Here is an 18,792-nt window from a genome sequence, read left to right on the forward strand (position 1 = left end):
AATGCAACAGAATTTTCATACAAGAAATCCATTTATCATCATTAACAAATTTTCATGATTAAAATCAAATTGAGATGACCAACATTTCCTGCAGATAAACTATACCCTAAAAATGAATTGGATAACGTCAGCAGTTTAGCATATCAGTTAAAAACATGAACATGGAATTCTGCTCTACTTTTCCATCGTGCTCATCATAGAATCTTGAATCTTGAGATAGCTGATCGAGATTGTAGCCTAGTGGATGAACACAACAATTACAACTCTACATCAATCATAGGACTTTGTTAAAAATCAGCACCTTCTCTCTATAAAACATATTAGTTCCTCACGAGCACAAGTTCACTGCATTGAGGAAGTACAACTCAAGTTGCCAAGTTACCTGAATTATCTGGCCCAGGAGATGACATACCCAATATATATTTGTACAAGATCAACTGTGTAAATAAGCACTGCAAATATCATGAACACGGTACAGATTTACAACCATCAACACTGAAAAAAATAGAGTGGACACTTCCTTATTTCAGCATTATTTGTAACAGAAAAGACATCAGCTCCTAAGATGGTTTTGTAGTTTTTGAGAGCAGGCTCAGACACTAGATAAAGGAGCTTGTTATAAACTCAAGGAATTTCAAGACACTTGGTGAATGGTGATACAGAATTGAATACAACAAATGTCCACAACCACAAGTATGTTTATGCAGATACAGATACAAACATTCCATTATATCAGATAAAGAAAAACAGTAAACAAATATACCTTTCCCCCTCTATGTTAGAATCAGGTTTGCATCTGAATCTGTAGATCTATCATTCCTAAGGGGGGGTTGAGGAAAGTCCTCTTCTCTGTTTCTAAAGTCATGATAACTGAGCAGCTTGTCAGGCTGCTTTCACTACGTTAGTGAAATGGCAGGTGGACTGGTATTTAGGAAAATACATGCCATTTACCACCTGGCCTCAAGCACCTTTATTCAGGGAGAATCTTGCCTGAATCTCCCATCTTGGGACCTGAAAGAATTGCCCACGTTTTACAAGCCCGTGCCATCTGATCATAGCTTCTCCGTCAACCGAATCATGAAAGAACTGACAGCAACAACATCCAGAACAATCCATGATGACTCAAACATGTCATGGAAATAGTCTGCACCAATCTCCTCTGCTGCTGATCTGAATGCATTGCCAAACGCATTACCCTGAACAGCCCCAAGCCTTGGCTTCCCATATACCCCGACAACCAGCACCTTCTCAGGTTCCTTTGCCAAGCAAGCACAGATTAGTGGCTTCATCCTCGCACCCCTTTCCTTCAGTGCATCCATGAGAAAGAAGCAGAACTTGGTAAGTGCCTGAGGGTGGCAAAGCTTATTAGTGTCCACAGGGTCATCAAGCTTCACCCACCGGAACTTCTTGGCGCTCCGTATAAACCCTGTCTTAGTAATTGCTGAGCTTCCTTGCCTCAATATTGCCCTCTGTATTTCAATTGCAGACTGCATCCCTTTCCGCAACTGGTCAACATTGCTCAGTGACAATGCAGAGTAAGCAACCCAAAACTGCTCAGCAGCTGAAGACTCCTTTGAGTCCTTGGACTCGGCATTCAGCGATTCAAGCAAAGCTGTGACGCCATATACAACATCTGCAGCAGAAACCTTGGACCTGTACCCGTGCACTCTCAAGAAGCTCCGGTAGTAGAATTCAGTGAGCCCATACTCGGGCAGGAAGCGGTCAAACTCATCCCGCATCTTGCGCTTGACCTCCATGCTCATGTACTGGAAGTTCTTCTGGCAGTCGGCAAGCGGGAACCCCATCCTCGCCAATAGCAGCTTGAGCTTCTTGAGACCATTGTCGCTCCACGTCTTGAGCTTAGTGGCGACATAGGAGGAGCAGAGCATGGAGTCGAACAAGCTCCACTCCCGCAGCAGCATGAGCCTGGGCTCGTCCTCGTAGGCAATGCGGGAGGTCTCCGGCGCCCGGATCTTGGTGCCGTCCTTGAGCGTGACGACGGAGCCAACACCAGAGGGGTCGAGGTTGCCCGAGCCGTTGATGTGCTGCTCGAGCTCCATGACGGCTGCCTGGTAGCGCTCGTTGGTGATGCGGTCGTGGACGAACTGGTCGGTGAGGGCGACGCAGGCGAGCCAGAGGAGCTCGTTGGTGTTCTTGCGCAGCGCGTGGGCGAGGTCGTACATGAGGCACCCCGACGGCTTGCCGTGGAAGGTGCCGAGGCGGTAGTACTCCCGGCGCAGCTTGGCGAAGAGCCTGACGGGGTCGCCGCCTTCCGCCTCCGCGTCGTCGGAGAGCCGGCGCCTCTTCCTCCTGCCGCCGTCCTCGGCATCGGAGTCGGATTCCGAGGCATCGGAGTCTTCGTCGTCCTCGTCAGGGACGCGGAGATGGTCGTCGGCGTCCCCCTCGGCGGCGAGGTCGGAGGCGTCGGCGAGGGATGAAAGGTCGAAGTCGTAGGAGAGATCCGCGGTGTGCTCGTCGTCGGCGGTGAATAGCACCACCACGCGGTCGTTGTAGGCGCAGAGGTTGTGGAGGTGGACGGGGCGGTGGGAGTCGACGACGAAGGCGGTGGCGGCGTGGGGCAGGATCCCGCGGAGGTCGCGGTGGGCGCCCCAGTTGACGAGGACGCAGCAGAGAGGGGCGGTGGTGGCGGAGAAGGAGGCGAGGAGGTCCCTGGCCCTGGCGGCGGAGGCGACGGGGTAGATGGAGAAGCGGATGGAGTCGGCGGAGAGGACGTGGGCGAGGGCCCTGACGGCGCAGAGCGAGTCGGCGTCGGCGGCGGAGGGGAGGATCAGGAGCGGGGAGGAGGAGCCCGCCGCGGCGGCGGCGGAGCGGAGGCGCGCGTAGAAGGAGTCGACGCGCAGCTCGCGCACCATCGCCGCTGCATCAATCGGGATCGAGGGCGTGGGGAATTGGAAGTGGAGGCCGGAGCGGAGGGATTGGGAAATGGGGATCTGGGCTGGGGATGGAGCGGCGGGAGGGAGAGGGGTTTGGAGTTTGGATTTGGGCGTTTTGTGAGGGCGCGCGGGGGATCGAATTCGGAATTTCGTTTTGGGAGGGAAGACCCGCCAATTGCACATTGCCCGAACTCTGGACTGTGACATGTGGGTCCATCTACATGTGGGCTGCAAGATGGGCTTGGCCCAGTTAATGTTGGACCAGCAACTTCTTGGGCCAAAATATTTGAGCTGAGCTGGAAACACTTGTTGCAGACAATATTTTCTAGCAGCAGACTTCAAAATGAATTATCGATAGTGGAATTGCCCAGCTTTGATCAGCTCCATAGAAATGAATTATCGATAGGAATAGAACAAATTTTCTCTAACAACTCGTGCATGTGTTTTGCATGCTCCACCACTACAAAGGAAAGAGTAGCCAGAGCTCGAATGTATACGTAAAAGGAGCTGCAACACCAAGGTTGCAAAATCGCACCCAATCAGAATGAAGCACCCAGCCTTTGCAGCCCCAATCCATATAAGAGCTAGCAACACATTGAGGTGAGGTCCAAGAACATCCACACGTACATGCACGTAGATCCATTGATTGCCTCGAACATGATCGATATGCGCTGAAAGCGAAATGCTCAGCCATACGCAAGGTGCTCCTGCTCCGTATATACCTGCATGCTGGCGCAAGTTGAAAGGTTTGATAACTTGATCCTGGAGAGCAAAGCACATGCATCAAGTGACCTAGGTTGTGCTTCAACCCGTACGAGCGCACGGACCAGCAGCTGACCTTTTGGTCATTGACGCACTCTCCAAGTCATGAGTAGTAGGTGAGGAAGATTCAATACGACCATCCTTTGCAGGGTTCGCGATAGAGAGGTACTTGCTATACAAATTGGCAAGACTCAACCACTACATTTCAAGAATATGCTGTACATTTTGATAAAGAAAGAGTCCTAATCCAATTTGTACACCCTAACCAAGTCATGTTATTCCTGCCACCGGATCACGTTCACAATGTGACCCTAATCCTTCGCACCTTCGCCCAAATGATCTTGAATGGGCCTTGGATTTCGGACATTGAATGTGCTCACAACCATCACCTCGCTCTGCCAAGTTTGCCGAGTACCTTCACTTCGCGTTCTCCAACGCGAGAACCTGCAAACACAATCAAAACAATTTCCCCGCACCCTCGCAAGCGAGGTGATGAAGGTAAGAAAAGGAAACGAGGGTGTTAGCTTTGAGCGAGGGTGAAGATCATTTCGATTATTATTGTGATGATCCAATTCTCTAAAGCGACATGCGAGGGTGACGTTTACAATCCGGATCCAGATCCCCAACAATAGCCCCTCGGGGGCGAAGTCCAACTCCAGCAGGCCGAACCCTCGAAATATCATTTGATCTCGATCAAGGATTGAAAACGTCTCCTTGCTCGCTGGATTGGATCTCTCTACGAAGGTAGTTAAATAACTATTTTGCCCTTGCTTTTTTTACCGTTGAGCATGGTTACCAAAACGGCACCTTTTTGAGCCTATAAATAGATGGGGGTTGCGGTAACTATTCTGCACCCTCATTTTGACAAGTACCCTCACTGCTTTCTGATTTCGTTCTTTGAGATTTGTGCATCCTTTCGATTCATCCTTTGTTGATCTAGCGAAAGTGATTTTCTTTCTTTAAGTTAGCACTGCACTTGGTATGAATTGAATGTTATCTTATACGAATTTATTTTTTTGATAGATCAAGTGGCACGCGTTAAAAGTACTGCTAGACTGATGATGACTGAGGAGGCGCTGGTTGCTGCCAATCTAATGGATCCCAACGCTCAAGGAAACCCTGTTGCCAATCTGGTGAATCCGATTGCTCATGATATCCTGGTCAACAATCCGGTGCATCCTGATATTGAACCACCTCACATGGGAGATGAAGACCTGGGCGGCACTCAACACGCCCGCGAAGGTAACAGTTCATCTGAGGGGGGATCTAATGAGGATAGATCTAGCGATTCTAATGATGGCGATACTGCTGAGGGTGTAGAAGAAGGAGAAGAAGAAGAAGGCGAGGATCTTGAAGATGTGGATGCTAATGTGAGCGATCTAGTTGCAGAAACTCCCATTAGTTGTTTTTTTGGCCGTTCTTTGGTTAGTCAGAATGACATTGACTTCTATGTCGAGAAAGGATATTTCAACACTGGAGATTGTCGGCTCCCTGGAGATGAGGATATTCCTATTCCACAGCCTAATGAGTGCGTGGTATTTTGAGATTTCTTCGTGACTGGGCTAAGATTTCCATTGGAAAAAGCTTTCGCAGATGTTCTTGCTACATACAAGGTCAGGATTACTAACCCCAAATTCTATCCCCCAGCTCCTAAAATATTTTTGGTGTAGTCGTTCTTTTGGAGGTGAAATAGATGCAGAGTCTTTCTCCTGCCATTTTGAATTGCATCTCCAAAAGAAGCATATTATTGTTAGTGAAGAAGAATTCGAGGCGCAGTATGGATGCTGCACTTTCCGAACACGGTGGTTGGGTCGAAACATAATGCCAGTTGCCCTCGCCCCGAGCTAGAAAAATAAGTGATCAAACAAGTAGGATTCGTATTGGTTCTATGCAACCATTCTTGTTGTTGCTAGAAAAGATTCTGAGGGTAAGGAAATTTTGGAGTACCCTGTGGCCTGCAAGATCAAGTATATGGAACTGGAATTTGTGCCCACTTAGCCGTCGAAGCCGCTCTTCACCAAGGACATCTGCTTATTTCCAAGCCAGTCAAGTTGTTTCTAGTCGAGATGCTATTAAAGAGTTTTTGGCTGCTAGCCCTCGCGCCATGGCTGGAAAGCAACTAGTTTTGTTAAGAAAAGGATCCCCGACACAGACCTAGAGATTAAATTTCCGAAATTTGGTGTTAAAAAGCTAGATGGGTATCAGATACAGAGTTCGTGGCTGAAATTGAGAGGCAGGTTGTTCTTCTGATTGGTAACTATTCATCGAAGGAACATGAGGCTGCGATGGTAGCTTTGAAACACGGTGGACGAATCAATCGAGTGTTTGATGAGATGAAAATTTCTTACAGCCTGCACCTGCGTCCTGGTGGGCCTGCGAAGCAAATGGTTTTGCCGGGAAACATCGGCTCTCAGATTCCCAAGGTCAAGAAGAAAAGGCTTTCCAAGAAGAAAAACCTGGACGCTGCTGGGTGTTAGATGTTTCCAAATCCACAAAAGTTGTAACGGCACTGTAGAAACGTAAAAGAGAAATTGAAACTTATGGTGCTGTTGTTAAACAGCGTAAGATAATTCCCAGCGCACCGCCAAATGTTGAGAGCTCGTCTTCGTTCAGGTGCTTGAAACTCAAAGTGTTGCTTCTAAGCAACATGAGATTGAACGCCCAAATGATCCTGATTGGGCCTTGGATTTCAGACATCGAATGTGCTCACGATCTTCGCCTCACTCTGCCAAGTTTACCGAATACCTTCGCTTCGTACCCTCCAGCGTAAGAACCTACATACACGATCAAAATAATTTCCCCGCACCCTCGCAGGCGAGGTGACGAAGGTAAGAAAAAGAAACGAGGGTGTTAGCTTTGAGCGAGGGTGAAGATTATTTCGATTATCATTGTGATTATCCAATTCTATAAAGCGGCATGTGAGGGTGACGTTTACAATCCGGTTCCAGATCCCCAACAAAACCCTGCCTTGATCTGAATCTCTCTGAATTAATGTCGCAATATCTCAGACTCTGAATCTGAATTAATGCCGCAATATCTCAGACTCTGAATTATTACGAAATCTCTCTGAATTAATGCGCAGTTAAATTTCGGAAAAAGCGTCTTGAGGAAGATCAGACAGTACAATATAGTAGGCCGGAGCTAGGCAGCAATGCCTGATCGACAGCGGTGAAACAACTGCAAATGATGCCAAGATACGGCGGCAATGTTGACATTGCTTGACAGCAACACGCAAGTGCCTCCGCCACAAGCACAGTACTCCACTTTTTTCGATTCCACCAGATCATTAGCCTTCAACAGTAGCCAGGGATACCGGATATATGTGCATCAACAGAACCGTCGAAATTGACAGATGGTTAACCATGGGCCCCTTCTGAGTCCCCATGAACACATCAGCAAGTGATAACATATACAATAAACAAGTGATCCCGTTCAACTAAACAAAAGCAAAGTGTACTGATTCCTTTCCGTTCAAGGTAAAAAAGGCATATAACTAGATGTCTAGATCAATGGTGCGGTGCTCCGGCAACCCGCACTTTGTGCAGTCAAAATAGGATCAGACTTGTTTTTTTTTTCTTTCGAAATGAAAATAACATCAGACTTCGAAGCAAGCTATCGCAGTGAGGGGGAATTTTTTTCCTAGAAAAAAGCAAGCCTCAAGAACAAAAGCAACAACTGATGATTCAGGGACACAGGTCCCAAGCAAGCAAGAAGCACACGTGTACCTACAAAATATAATAAGGTGCATGTTCATTAATTTCTATACGGAAATAATAATTAACAGGGAAAGCACTCCGACTATATACATGCACATCAGTTACAAGCACCGTATACCAACGATCAACACACATATACTGACACACACACACACACATCAGTACAAGTTTCACCGGAAATCCAAGACCAAAAGGGACCAAAAAGAAGAAGAAGAAGAGAAGAAAAGAAATATCGGTCCACCATATACGGCTGAAAATAATGCACCTACCAATCATTTCAATGCCTTCGCCACCCATCATCGATCTCACATGCTCCTGATGCTTGATCGAATTCAGCTGGAGGTGGTGGAGGAGCAGTCGCAGTCGGCCTCCACCTCGCGCCTGTGGAAGCTGCGGTGGCACCCGCAGGCGGCGCACATGAGCGCCGCCGCCGTGCCTTCCGCGCCCGACGCCATGAACTCGCGGCACCCGTCCACGGCGTACCCGCCGATGCTCGCCGCGTGGTTGCGCTGGCACTCCCGGTAGTGCACCACCTTCGTCTCCTTCCTCGTCGCCGTGCCGTTCGCCATGGACTGCCGGTCTTGCTGAGGCCCCATAGGCAGCAGCTTGGTGGTTGTTGAAGTTTGGTGGTGATGGATGGGGAAGAAGATGTTTGAGGCTCTATTGCTATCACGGCTGCTTGCTTGGAGGGTGGGATCGACTTTTTATATGGGGAAGGGGGCTACTAGCTAGGTGGACGAGATCGATCACGGGTTTAGGGCCAACCTTTGAGCAATCGGCTTACTTGGCGTGGCTTTCTGTTTTGCAAAATACCCAAATCGCAATGCGTCCACTCTTTGTTCATTTGTCGCCTAATATATCGCAATTCCTTTCTTTTTCTAAAGAAAGATGTATACGATGAGTCACGGAGTAAGTAATCCGATCCAACATTAACAAGAGATGGATCATGAATCATGTAGTAATCCGAGATACTACCTTTTGAATCACATGTTTCGAAACAATTCGAAACTTGCGTGGATACATTTTCAAATCATCCTGCTGATGAGTGAGTACGCTGGCACATTATGGATGGCCTAGTCTGGTCGTTATTTCTGTTGGCCGTGCTAAATTATTTGGACTAAGAAAAGGCTGTATATCCTATCTTGTGGTGTAGCTACCAGAGAGCCACTAAAAGGTGGCCGTTTGGTGACTCGTATTATTATTTGTCAAAGACCAGCATGACCAACTAACCAACATTTTTAGTAGGTCCATTAGTGGACAAGATTAGATCTGAATTGACTTGACAAAACGTCTAATGGGCCTCAGCTTGACTGAGACCGGTCTAGCTGCTAACCTCCAGAAAGGTTTTTCGTGCACTGACACTGACATCTTGACCAAGGAACATGAAAAGAAAGGAAAATTGCACAACCAATTTGGTTACAGCTTTTGGGAGATTCAGCGACCTTGGTACGAACTAGGAACACGGAACGCAAGAAGGAAATTAGGCATGGAAAGAAGAATTTTTTGGATCCACATTGGAGGTTGGACAGAGAAGCACTCCTCTCCAATTGACTCTTCCTCCTCCTCCGGCTTCTGCATCTGCTACTTGCTTCTGCCACCTTCCCTCTATTTTTTTTCTTTTTGATTGACATCTGACCAATTGAACTGTTTAATTTATAGCTCATGTGCTCCAATTCATCAGGTCACCATTGGTCAATGATGTTGTGATGTTGTATATAGCTGTGTGATATGAACACCTAGCTTGCTTGAATGCAGGTTCAATGTGGGGTATAGCAGCAGTGCAGCACCACACTTTAGACCTCAGATTCTGAGCCTATTTGCCCACATTTGAACCTGTGACACGCGTGTCTGAATTGTCAAAACCTAAGCCGACGAAACTAGGAACTTTAGGCAGATTCTTCCATATATACTGGGTAATTGGACATGAACGAAAGCAATGTAGGTTGGCGATCTTTCCTGAGGTAGCGCTGGCGACATGAAAGATACCATGATATTTGCTTGCCAAGGTTGAGAGATCTCTTCAGGAAATAGGAAAAAAGATTTATGGTGCTGTACTAGAATCGGCTAGACTGGTAGAGTAGTAGACTTCGACCATTGCAACAAAGATACAGAATGGTCGTTTTCAGCACCCGAAGTTTTCTTCTGTGGTGGAACCAGTGATAAAAAAAATCATGTTCTGTTCTCTCAAAAAAAGAATATATTCACACCGCCGGTTCTGTACTGACAAGAGAATGGTATATATTCCTACTCTACTCGACAACTTTCCTGAGTCAAAAGGGAACATATTCCATGTAGGAAATGCCCCTGTTTGTCATCTCGTAGTTATAAAATACGAAAAGGTTCAGCTAGGTTAAATTTGAAAATCTGAACTGAATCTGTAAATTTTCACCTGGTCAGTACAGCTGTAAGTCTAAGCATTACTTTTCCATTTTGTACTTGTAATATCAACATCACGGGAATGAATGACGGTAAATATTTCTCATGATCCTATAGACAACCCTGCAAATCCCTTTTTTTTCGGAATAAACATTACTGGAAAATTTTGCTGCTGCACATAGATATTTCACATAAAGTACTCAAATTGTTTGTATATTGTTGAAAATACAGTAATAGTTTTGCTCCCTCTATTGAAACTAACATACACATAAATATGGTCATATTTTTGCGTTGGACTTGTGTAAAGCTTAATTGTTTGTATATCGTTGCTACACGTTGTGATCACTGTTCCAAATCTTTCTTCTTATTAGCTTTATGTTTTAAAATAAGCATTCATGATTGTACTAATCTCTCAGGACCATATCCACTTGGCAAGTTGCTGGACTTCTGTCAACCTAACAAGATGAGCTCAATCCTTTTTCTTAATCAGTAGCCTTAAATATCAGGTGCTAACACAAAGTGCTGCTTTCATCATCACAAGCAACAAAAATGAACAAATGGTATATTATATCAGGAGTACCTTGGTACCCCACTTGCTGCACTGGATCAAAATCTTGAGAAAGTTGCGCAAGTACATTTGGCAAAAATTATTGCCAATTTATTTCAAGTACTGGTCCTTATAATTATAGTGGCTCATTTTATTTGACCTTATGAATTTACAAAGAAGGGAAGGGGTCCTACTAGCTGGTGGATAATGTGATATTAGGCTCCACCTATCAAATCAAATCATGCAACAAGCTGCCAACATGGGACACACTGTGGCTGAAGCCTCATCAGCTCTTCCATTTCCCTCTGTCCTCTGCCCAGCAGAATGTCTGTTTTCCAGGCCACTGCAAAATCTGCAATCGAGGATCAGTCGTACAGTGTTTCAGTTGCCATCAGTCAGCGGAAGAATCACTCAGCTTCTGCCACTTATCATGTTTAAATCTCACCTTGGCTAGCATCAAACAAACTGGACACTACTTGAGAGAAAAGGAAGGCCGACGTGAAGGCAGGAAGGTCCCCTACCAATTGTTGGTGGATGCTTCATGTGGGCGTGGGGAACAGTGGTTGATGCATTGGCTGAATTGGCTGGCATCCTTTTTGCGAGGGATGTGTGAATCTGCATGTGAAGGGGTCGCGTGCAATTCAAGTCCTCTTCCTTTCGGACAGCTTGGCTCCAAGCACCGCAAACTTGGTTGGATCGGAGCTAAGCTAGCTGTTCTCCTCTTGTATGAATGTTTGACAGATCCACGACGAGTGCACGCTTGTCGCAGGGATTAGATGAACAGCTTTGCAACAGCGACTTATTGAGAACCTTGTAGTAGTGAAGATATATGTTGGTGACTAGTTGAGAGTCTGCAGGCATCAAATCGATGGATGCATACAAGTAGGTAGTGAGCGACCGGAGGGGAAGGTGGCAGCTGGAGCTAGGGCCAGAGTGTCTGCCATTCGTGGAGAGGATGGTGTCGTTTTTCTGGTTCGCGTCCAATCGGGCATTGCAGCCAGCGACACCAAGAAACAGATGGACTGACTGAAAGATACAGATGAGTTGATTCATTGATTGGCTATGCTGGCCACTGCAGGTACACCGAATCAGAAAGTCAGAAACGAGACGGATGGAATCAGTGGAGGGAGGGAGATTGGCAGATTGCATAGTATGGTTTGTCCTTGAAGGACAAAAGGCATCGTCCATCTCTGCTCAAAGGCTAGTGCCTGGCCCTGGCCTGCCTATGATGGCAATATGCAGTAGTGGAGTGGAGTGGAGTGGAGTAGCATCTGGTCCTGGTTTATTTCACAGGTCAACTGTTACTCATGTACTGTAGTAATCAAGTACTAATGATGGTAGCGATCAATCATTGATTTGATGGTGTACAGGTTTTTTGGGCAAGTCTGGTTGATTTGATCTGTCTTTACTCTTTAATGACAAGAAAGCAACCTCGTGCCTGGGAAGATTAAGCGAGTAAACACGGAGTCAGAGACTAGCACTCTAGTAGCAGGCAAGGACTAAGAAAGACAGACGTCTCATTCAGTCTAAGCTGCTCTCTGCTTGGTCATCCATCATCAGACTAGCTAGCCATTTTCTGACAACAGACAGAATCACATAGGCCCAAACCTATTCGAAGCCCACCAAGTGATGGCTCAAATCCTCCCACACTAACTAACAAAAAAGTTTTTTTTATTCCTAGACTAGAAGAGGCAGGCCCGGAAAGAGGGAATTCCATCCTGCAGCACCAGCTATATCTAAGCTAGGTTTAAGGGCACTTGGTGCCTCCTCTCTTGGTCTTCCAGTTGTTGTAGCAGGGGCAGGTGTCCTTGTTGCCGTAGGTGCCGGGGGGCACGCAGAGGCACTTGGCGCAGCACTTGTTGCAGAAGAAGAGGCACGGCTTCTTGTGGTGCGTCTTGGAGCATCTCCGCCTGCACTCCCCACCGCACTCTGCATCGATCAGTCAGCAGGCTTTCATTATAATTCACACACCAATCCAAACAAAGATGTTTGACTATATATTTACAGCAAGCAACAAAATACTGAACTATCGACTGGAGGAGTAGATCGGAAACTAAAAACAAGAGAAGCTATGCATGCATGACTTACGAGAAGGCTTGAGATTGCCCTTGCCATCCTTGTTGTTGCCCTGCACACACACAACACACGCCATGACACAGTTAAAGCCCATCTGTCTATATACGTACTAGGTATTCCATTGTTTCTCTGCTGTGATGGTAAAGATGCATGGGTTACCTTGTGGTTGTCGACGTCGTCACCTTTGCTGTTCAGGTCTTCACCAGCGACACCATTACTGCCGATGATCTTTCAGATCGACAACGGGCATCATGTGTAAACATATCGAAGCCGATCGTGAATGATAGCTACACAGAAGGATCGGAAAATCCTCAAAATTAAAGGAAAGGATCCATCAGCTAGTGCATAGTTCATACCTCGGCGGCGGAGGCGAGGGCGATCAGGAAGAGGAAGCAGATGAGCAACGCCGGTGCCTTGGCCTTGGCCATGTCGATCCTGAGAGCCTACTGGATGGACTGGACACTGGACTGGACGGACGGATCCTGAGCGATCGAGATGAAGGAACAAGGGAATAAGCTACTAGAAGAGATGCATGGTAAGAGATCTATCCGATGATGATATATACTGTAGATTGTTACACACGAGCTAAGAATAGATTAGATTCGGTTGCCTTGCCAGATGGATCGGAGTTGGTTGTAGACAGGCAAAGGCAGGCTCCAAATTAGAGCAGGTACCATACGACTGACTAGTTCGGACTTGAGACTGCAGGGTGTTGTAATCTCTCTGGTTTCTCTCTGCACTGCATCTGCATGCAACCTGCTCTGCACCGCCACATGTAGTAAGTAAGTCTACAATCCCATCTGCATGGGAGATATCCCTCATCTTGTCTCGGGGTTTCGTCCGGGTCCTTAAAATCTCAGAACGCATTTTTAGTCCCCAAACTTATCTCAAGACATTATTTGGGTCCATAAATTCTCAAAGTGCATATTGAAGCCCCAAACTTATTCTTGGATTTCATCTGGGTTTCTAAACTATCAAAATGCATATTTTGAATCTTAAAACTTGTCACATGTCGCTGATAGCAATGCTTCCTCCTAGCTCGTTGCGTTCACAACCACCTTATGCATGCTAGTGATCGCGCATGTGTTGCTCGGCACTTGATTGGGATCTTAAAATAGAAAAATAAGAATACTTGAGTTTGCTCTTCCTATTTGACCAGTTCGTCACGCCATTCCAACCATTGTTTAAATAGGAAACAGAGATAGCAGAGGCGATCCGTGAAAATCGACCGACGACCGGTAGAGCACTTCCGTGTGTGTACTACTATATATACACGGTACGGATTCATCTAGCAAGCAAAAGCAAGCGATCATGGCTTCTTTCGCATCACCTCGCTCTCAGCTGCTCGGTGTCCTCCTCGTCACCGTCATCACCTTCACGGCCGTCGTCGATTCTGCCCGTGTGTCGTCGGCGCCGACGGCCTCCAAGCCGGTCGTCAAGGTATATCCATCCTGCAGCAAGACGTTGATGCCCAAGAGGTGCAGCCTCATGCTATCGGCCTTGTCCAAGAGCTTGGCCGATAATAAAGCGGCGATTGCCGGGCCCCAGCTCGCCGCCGGCAAGTTCAAGGGCGACCCCTGCATCTCGAGGTGCGCCAAGGTCCTCGACGCCACCACGTCCAAGGCCACCGCCGCCACGGATGCGGGCGGTGGCGGAGATGCGCTCTACCAGCTGAAGAACTACCTCGTCCCGCTGGTCATCTTTGATTTATATGAGAGGGCCCCTTGCGAGTGCAACTGCCCGGGGCCTTGCTCGCCCGACGAGGCCGCCGCCGTGAACAAGCTGGGGGAGGCCACCCACGCCATGCGCGCCATCGTGGGCCTGATCCACGGTATGTCCAGCCAACTCACCGATGAGGAGAAGAAAGCCAAGGTAGAGCCGATGGAGAAGTCCGCGGACAGCGGCATCCTCCACGTGTCCTGCGGGCTGACGAAAGAGCCTCAAAAGTGCGCCGACGAGCTGTCGGCGCTGGCCAAGACGATGGAGGAGGCCGGACACGTGGCCTTGAAGCTGACGAGTTCCGACGCGGCGACTAAGCTCAGCTCGCCCATCGCGGACTGCCAAGCTGCCATGCGGGAGCTCGTGGCCAAGCTCTACTCGGCGGAGGAGAAGGCGGTCAACCTGGCGGAGATACGCGGCGCCATCCATTCCTACGTCCAGGGCGATGGGAAGCAGCCTCCGCGCTGCAAGTGCTCCTGCCCGCCGCCGCCGGAGAAGCCGTGCTCGGCTAACGAGACCGCCGTTGTCGACAGCCTCAATGGCGTCTACGATGCATGGGTTGCCGTCGAAAAATTCCTCACAGAATTACTGCCTCCAAACTAATTAATTATATGGTGCATCGCTAATAATACCCTAAATGGCAAGCCTAGCAGCTGCATGTTTCGACAGTTTCTTTTGATAATAACATTTTTAATAGTATGTTTCTCATTCCATAATTAATGATGTCCGCGATCCGACACTTGCACTGTAGTTTATGTGAGCTGATTTCATTTTTATCAATGATATTATATATTTATTATTAATGGTATTATTAAAGGTTTTTCTGTACGGTGAAACCAAAAACTGGCTTCGCACGGCTTCCACTTCTTTTTTATCTCGCTTTTCAAAAAGACTGTCAAAATAGATGAAAAACCGACTTAAAATAAGCCGTCCCCAAGTAGATCCTGAGTGAGTGCACGTGGCTTGCAGGCCAGATGTTAGAGCTAGTCACCTATGAGCTGGCCATGAAAAACGGTTTTTAAACTCTCTTGCAACTAAACAAACCAGCAAATTCCAATTACGTTGGCAACTAAACCCGATTTAAAATTTTCTTTTTATTTGATTTTCATTTTTTTAAAATACAATGATCCAAAGCCATTAAAGAAACTCAGGTACCTCGGGACATTGTTCACGGTCGTAGTCGACTTATTATGGACATCACTCCTAAAACAAAAATGCTATTAATAGCCGAATCCATTCCAACCATTGCTCAAATAGAAAAGATAGAGAGCAGAGTGAACGGACAAGCTAAGCTAAGCTAACGACATCTGATTATATGTACGTGGTAGTAATAAATGATAATATAATTCATCCTAGCAAGTACTCCCTCCGTCCGTGAAAGATTGCAAATCTAGCATTCCAAGGCAACACTAAGGTAGAGATAAAATGACGCATATGCCCCTATAAACACAATTCCCACAATTCTCTGCAGCGCACTCACGCTACCACTGCAGACGGTGGAAATGATTGCACTTAAGACCAAAGTACACAATCAATACAATAAAAATATTTTTGTTACACCATGCATGCACAGGCAATTAAAGCATCCATCTTTAAAACTGAATAATGCCAAATACCTCACGCCACCCAACAAATTCAAGCTGAATTTAACTTTGAAAAGTCATCCAGCGCCATTTCAGCTGGCACCATTTTTAAGTGGTTCAAAGCAACTATTACAAATTTTTAGATGCCGCCATTTACTCCTTCCTTGGCTTATAAAAGCCTGGCGACGACTGCCTCACCATCTTTCTTCACCCCCCTCCACTGAGCCCATGGCTTTAGATTTGAACAATCCACCACCTAACGAGGGAGAGGTTTTACCAGACCTTAACGAGAAGCAGTCTGCAGATGAGGCTGATCTATTCCAGATCCATGATGCACATCAAGATGATGTTGTTGGAGTTGAGATTACTGGAGGGCAAAACCAAATAATCAGCCCAGGTACTTGTCTCTTCACTTATCTAAGTTCTTGGAGTACACCAACCTTACAACACTGACCTGCTCTTCATGAACACCACCTACTAGATGGGGGAGGAGAAGCCATACGAGACCTTAATGTGCAGCCTGCGCATGATGAAGAGCCTTTCCATTTTTTTGTTGGAGATGATGACATAGCTACAGGAGACGAAATAATTAGTGCAAATGGAAATGGTAACTTTGATTTTTATGGTGGTCTTTTCGATCTCAACTTACATGCTTCCTGTCAACCAGATGTAGACCATTGTAAGTGTTTTTGTTTGTATGTATTTTCTTCCATAGTTTGCCTACATGGTTTCTTATTACTGCTTAGTAGAAAATACAATGGCAAACAAGTTAAGATTATTTCTAAGTCATTAGGTACATACATGCATGCTCAGGAATAAATTCAATGTAGAATTACTTAATCAAAGGACTATATGACATTGTATTGAAAGCTATAGCACATAATCAGATTGTACTAGACATAATTTATCTCATATTCAAGGTTTATTTCTTGATGAATTAGTGGGTCAATGTGGTTCTTCTCTTACCACTATGAACATACACAATATTACTGCATTTATTAGCATGTCCAGTAGAGACTTTAGGATGAAGAATTACGTACACAGTACCTAATCCAATGCCCACACTGCATGTAGTACCATGTCCAGTAGAGAAGTTCCTGCAAAATATACGAGTAATGTACATTTAGCTATCAATTCTTAATAAATTTCACATTCCATAAATGTAGATTATGATGATTAAAAACAAATGGATGTGCATTTGTTTAGTTCCAAATGAACACAATCAGCATGTTTTTTTGTAGTTAATGATGACTACATCCCAACCATGGAGGAAATGCATGGGTATGGTGTCTATGCCAATGAGGTAGACATCATCTTTGATCAGGAAGAGTTATCTGACTCCAATGACGAAGATTATGAACCAGCAAATGGAAATTTTAGGATAAAGTCAAAGGATCATACTACAGCTCAAAGGCAACAGATATATGAAGCATTGCTGGAGAAAAGCAACCGAGGAAAACTAAAGAGAAACACTACAACTGAGGTTGCTGAATTATTTAATGTCAATCGACATGTAGTGTGGCGTATTTGGCGACAAGCAAAACAATGTCGTGCTAATGGACTGCCGGTTGATGTTAGTTCAAGAAAGCCCAAGAATTGTGGCCGCAAAAAGGTTGAAATCGACACCTCACAAGTAGAGACCATTCCATTGCACAGAAGGTGTACCATAAGGTCTCTAGCTCAAGCTCTAGGTATGAAAAAAACCACAGTCCATAAGATGTTCAAAGATGGGTTCCTAAGATGGCACTCTAACTCATTGAAGCCATATTTAAAGGAAGAAAACAAAAAGGAAAGGCTGCGGTGGTGTGTTTCAATGTTAGATCAGCGTACATTGCAAACTCAGCCAAAGTTCAATGAAATGAAGAACATCATACACCAAGATGAGAAGTGGTTCAACAGCACAAGAAAAGATGTGACCTACTACATGACTCATGATGAAGAGGACCCACATAGGACTGTGCGGAACAAGAATTACATTGAAAAGGTAATGTTCTTCTGTGCAGTAGCCAATCCTCAATATGATAATGAAGGGAACTGCACGTTTGATGGCAAACTAGGCATATGGCCTTTTATAAGAGAGGTACCTGAACTTATGTGCTTTTTTTGCTTCAATTAGTTTCTATGATTTGCTTTCGAAGCTAACATGTTTGTCAATTGTTGTAGGAACCAGCAAAAAGAAGAAGTGGTAATAGACCAAGGGGGACACCAGTGAACAAGACAATGAAAGTTGATAGAGCCACAGTAAGGTCCTATATGATTACTAAACTCCTGCCAGCAATTAGAGATCGTTGGCCTCGAGATCAACGCCACCAAACTATTTGGATTCAGCAGGACAATGCTAGGACTCATATCCCAGTTAATGATGAGGAATTTGCACGAGCAGTAGCCCACATTGGGCTCGATATCCGCCTCATGAACCAGCCTCCTAACTCCCCTGATATGAATGTCTTAGATCTGGGGTTCTTTGCATCTCTACAGTCATTAACATACACAACGATCTCTAACAATATGAATGACTTAATTGCCAATGTTAAGAATGAATATGAAAACTATGACCACAGATCAATTAGAAATGTTTTCCTAACACTGCAAGGTTGCATGATTGAGGTGATGAAGGCTAGTGGAGGGAACAAATACAAGATCCCTCACATTAACAAAGATAGGCTGGAGGCCCTAGGCATGCTTCCAAAGAGCCTAAATTGTGACCGTCAAATATATGAGAGTGTGATGGAGTCCCTAAATGCCTAGTTTCTTAGTGTTTAGAACTCGACATTTTGCTAAATGCAGTGCTGCGTGTACAAAGGTGTTTGCTAGTATTGTGTTCTGCAGGAACAAAGATGTTTGCTGCTAGTATGCTGCATGTATAGATGTGTTTGCTACTACTATGCTGCATGTACAAATATGTTTGCTACTAGTGTGATGCCTATGTGATCCCTATGTGTTGTCCAGTGCTTCAAAATGTACATATGTGTTCTTGTTTAAGAATATCAGCGAGATCTAGTTTTGTCAGTGTATTCTATGTTTTGTATTAAAGAAGAAAAAATTCAGAAGGGAGCACACATGTTCACAAGTCTATTAACAGCATCTTTAGAGAGAAAACTGCACTTCTGCTTTACAAC

At 45.7% G+C, this 18,792-nt stretch overlaps 4 protein-coding genes across 4 annotated transcripts; 1 reads left to right on the forward strand and 3 right to left on the reverse strand.

Annotated features, from left to right (window-relative positions):
- Positions 1-600: 600 nt before the first annotated feature.
- On the reverse strand, positions 601-2,985 carry LOC117866277 (cell division control protein 45 homolog). Its single transcript, XM_034750445.2, has one exon. The coding sequence runs from the start codon at positions 2,871-2,873 to the stop codon at positions 1,053-1,055; it is 1,821 nt and encodes a 606-aa protein (XP_034606336.1). The 5' UTR covers positions 2,874-2,985; the 3' UTR covers positions 601-1,052.
- Positions 2,986-7,378: 4,393 nt separating this feature from the next.
- LOC117866780 (mini zinc finger protein 1) lies at positions 7,379-8,190 on the reverse strand. Its single transcript, XM_034751060.2, has one exon. The coding sequence runs from the start codon at positions 7,966-7,968 to the stop codon at positions 7,705-7,707; it is 264 nt and encodes an 87-aa protein (XP_034606951.1). The 5' UTR covers positions 7,969-8,190; the 3' UTR covers positions 7,379-7,704.
- Positions 8,191-11,684: 3,494 nt separating this feature from the next.
- LOC117833976 (gibberellin-regulated protein 5-like) lies at positions 11,685-13,770 on the reverse strand. The gene is made up of 4 exons (XM_034713570.2): positions 12,728-13,770; positions 12,531-12,599; positions 12,384-12,423; positions 11,685-12,224 (listed from the first exon to the last, which is right to left on the reverse strand). Exons 1-4 carry the CDS (start codon positions 12,797-12,799, stop codon positions 12,043-12,045), a joined length of 363 nt encoding a protein of 120 aa, XP_034569461.1. The 5' UTR covers positions 12,800-13,770; the 3' UTR covers positions 11,685-12,042.
- A 2,131-nt stretch (positions 13,771-15,901) lies between these two features.
- On the forward strand, positions 15,902-18,433 carry LOC140223602 (uncharacterized). The gene is made up of 3 exons (XM_072295632.1): positions 15,902-16,070; positions 16,915-17,753; positions 17,837-18,433. The coding sequence occupies exons 1-3, from the start codon at positions 15,902-15,904 to the stop codon at positions 18,419-18,421; spliced, it is 1,593 nt and encodes a 530-aa protein (XP_072151733.1). The 3' UTR covers positions 18,422-18,433.
- Positions 18,434-18,792: the final 359 nt, after the last annotated feature.

This window comes from Setaria viridis, chromosome 8, assembly GCF_005286985.2.
Source record: "Setaria viridis chromosome 8, Setaria_viridis_v4.0, whole genome shotgun sequence".
Lineage (NCBI taxonomy): Eukaryota > Viridiplantae > Streptophyta > Magnoliopsida > Poales > Poaceae > Setaria > Setaria viridis.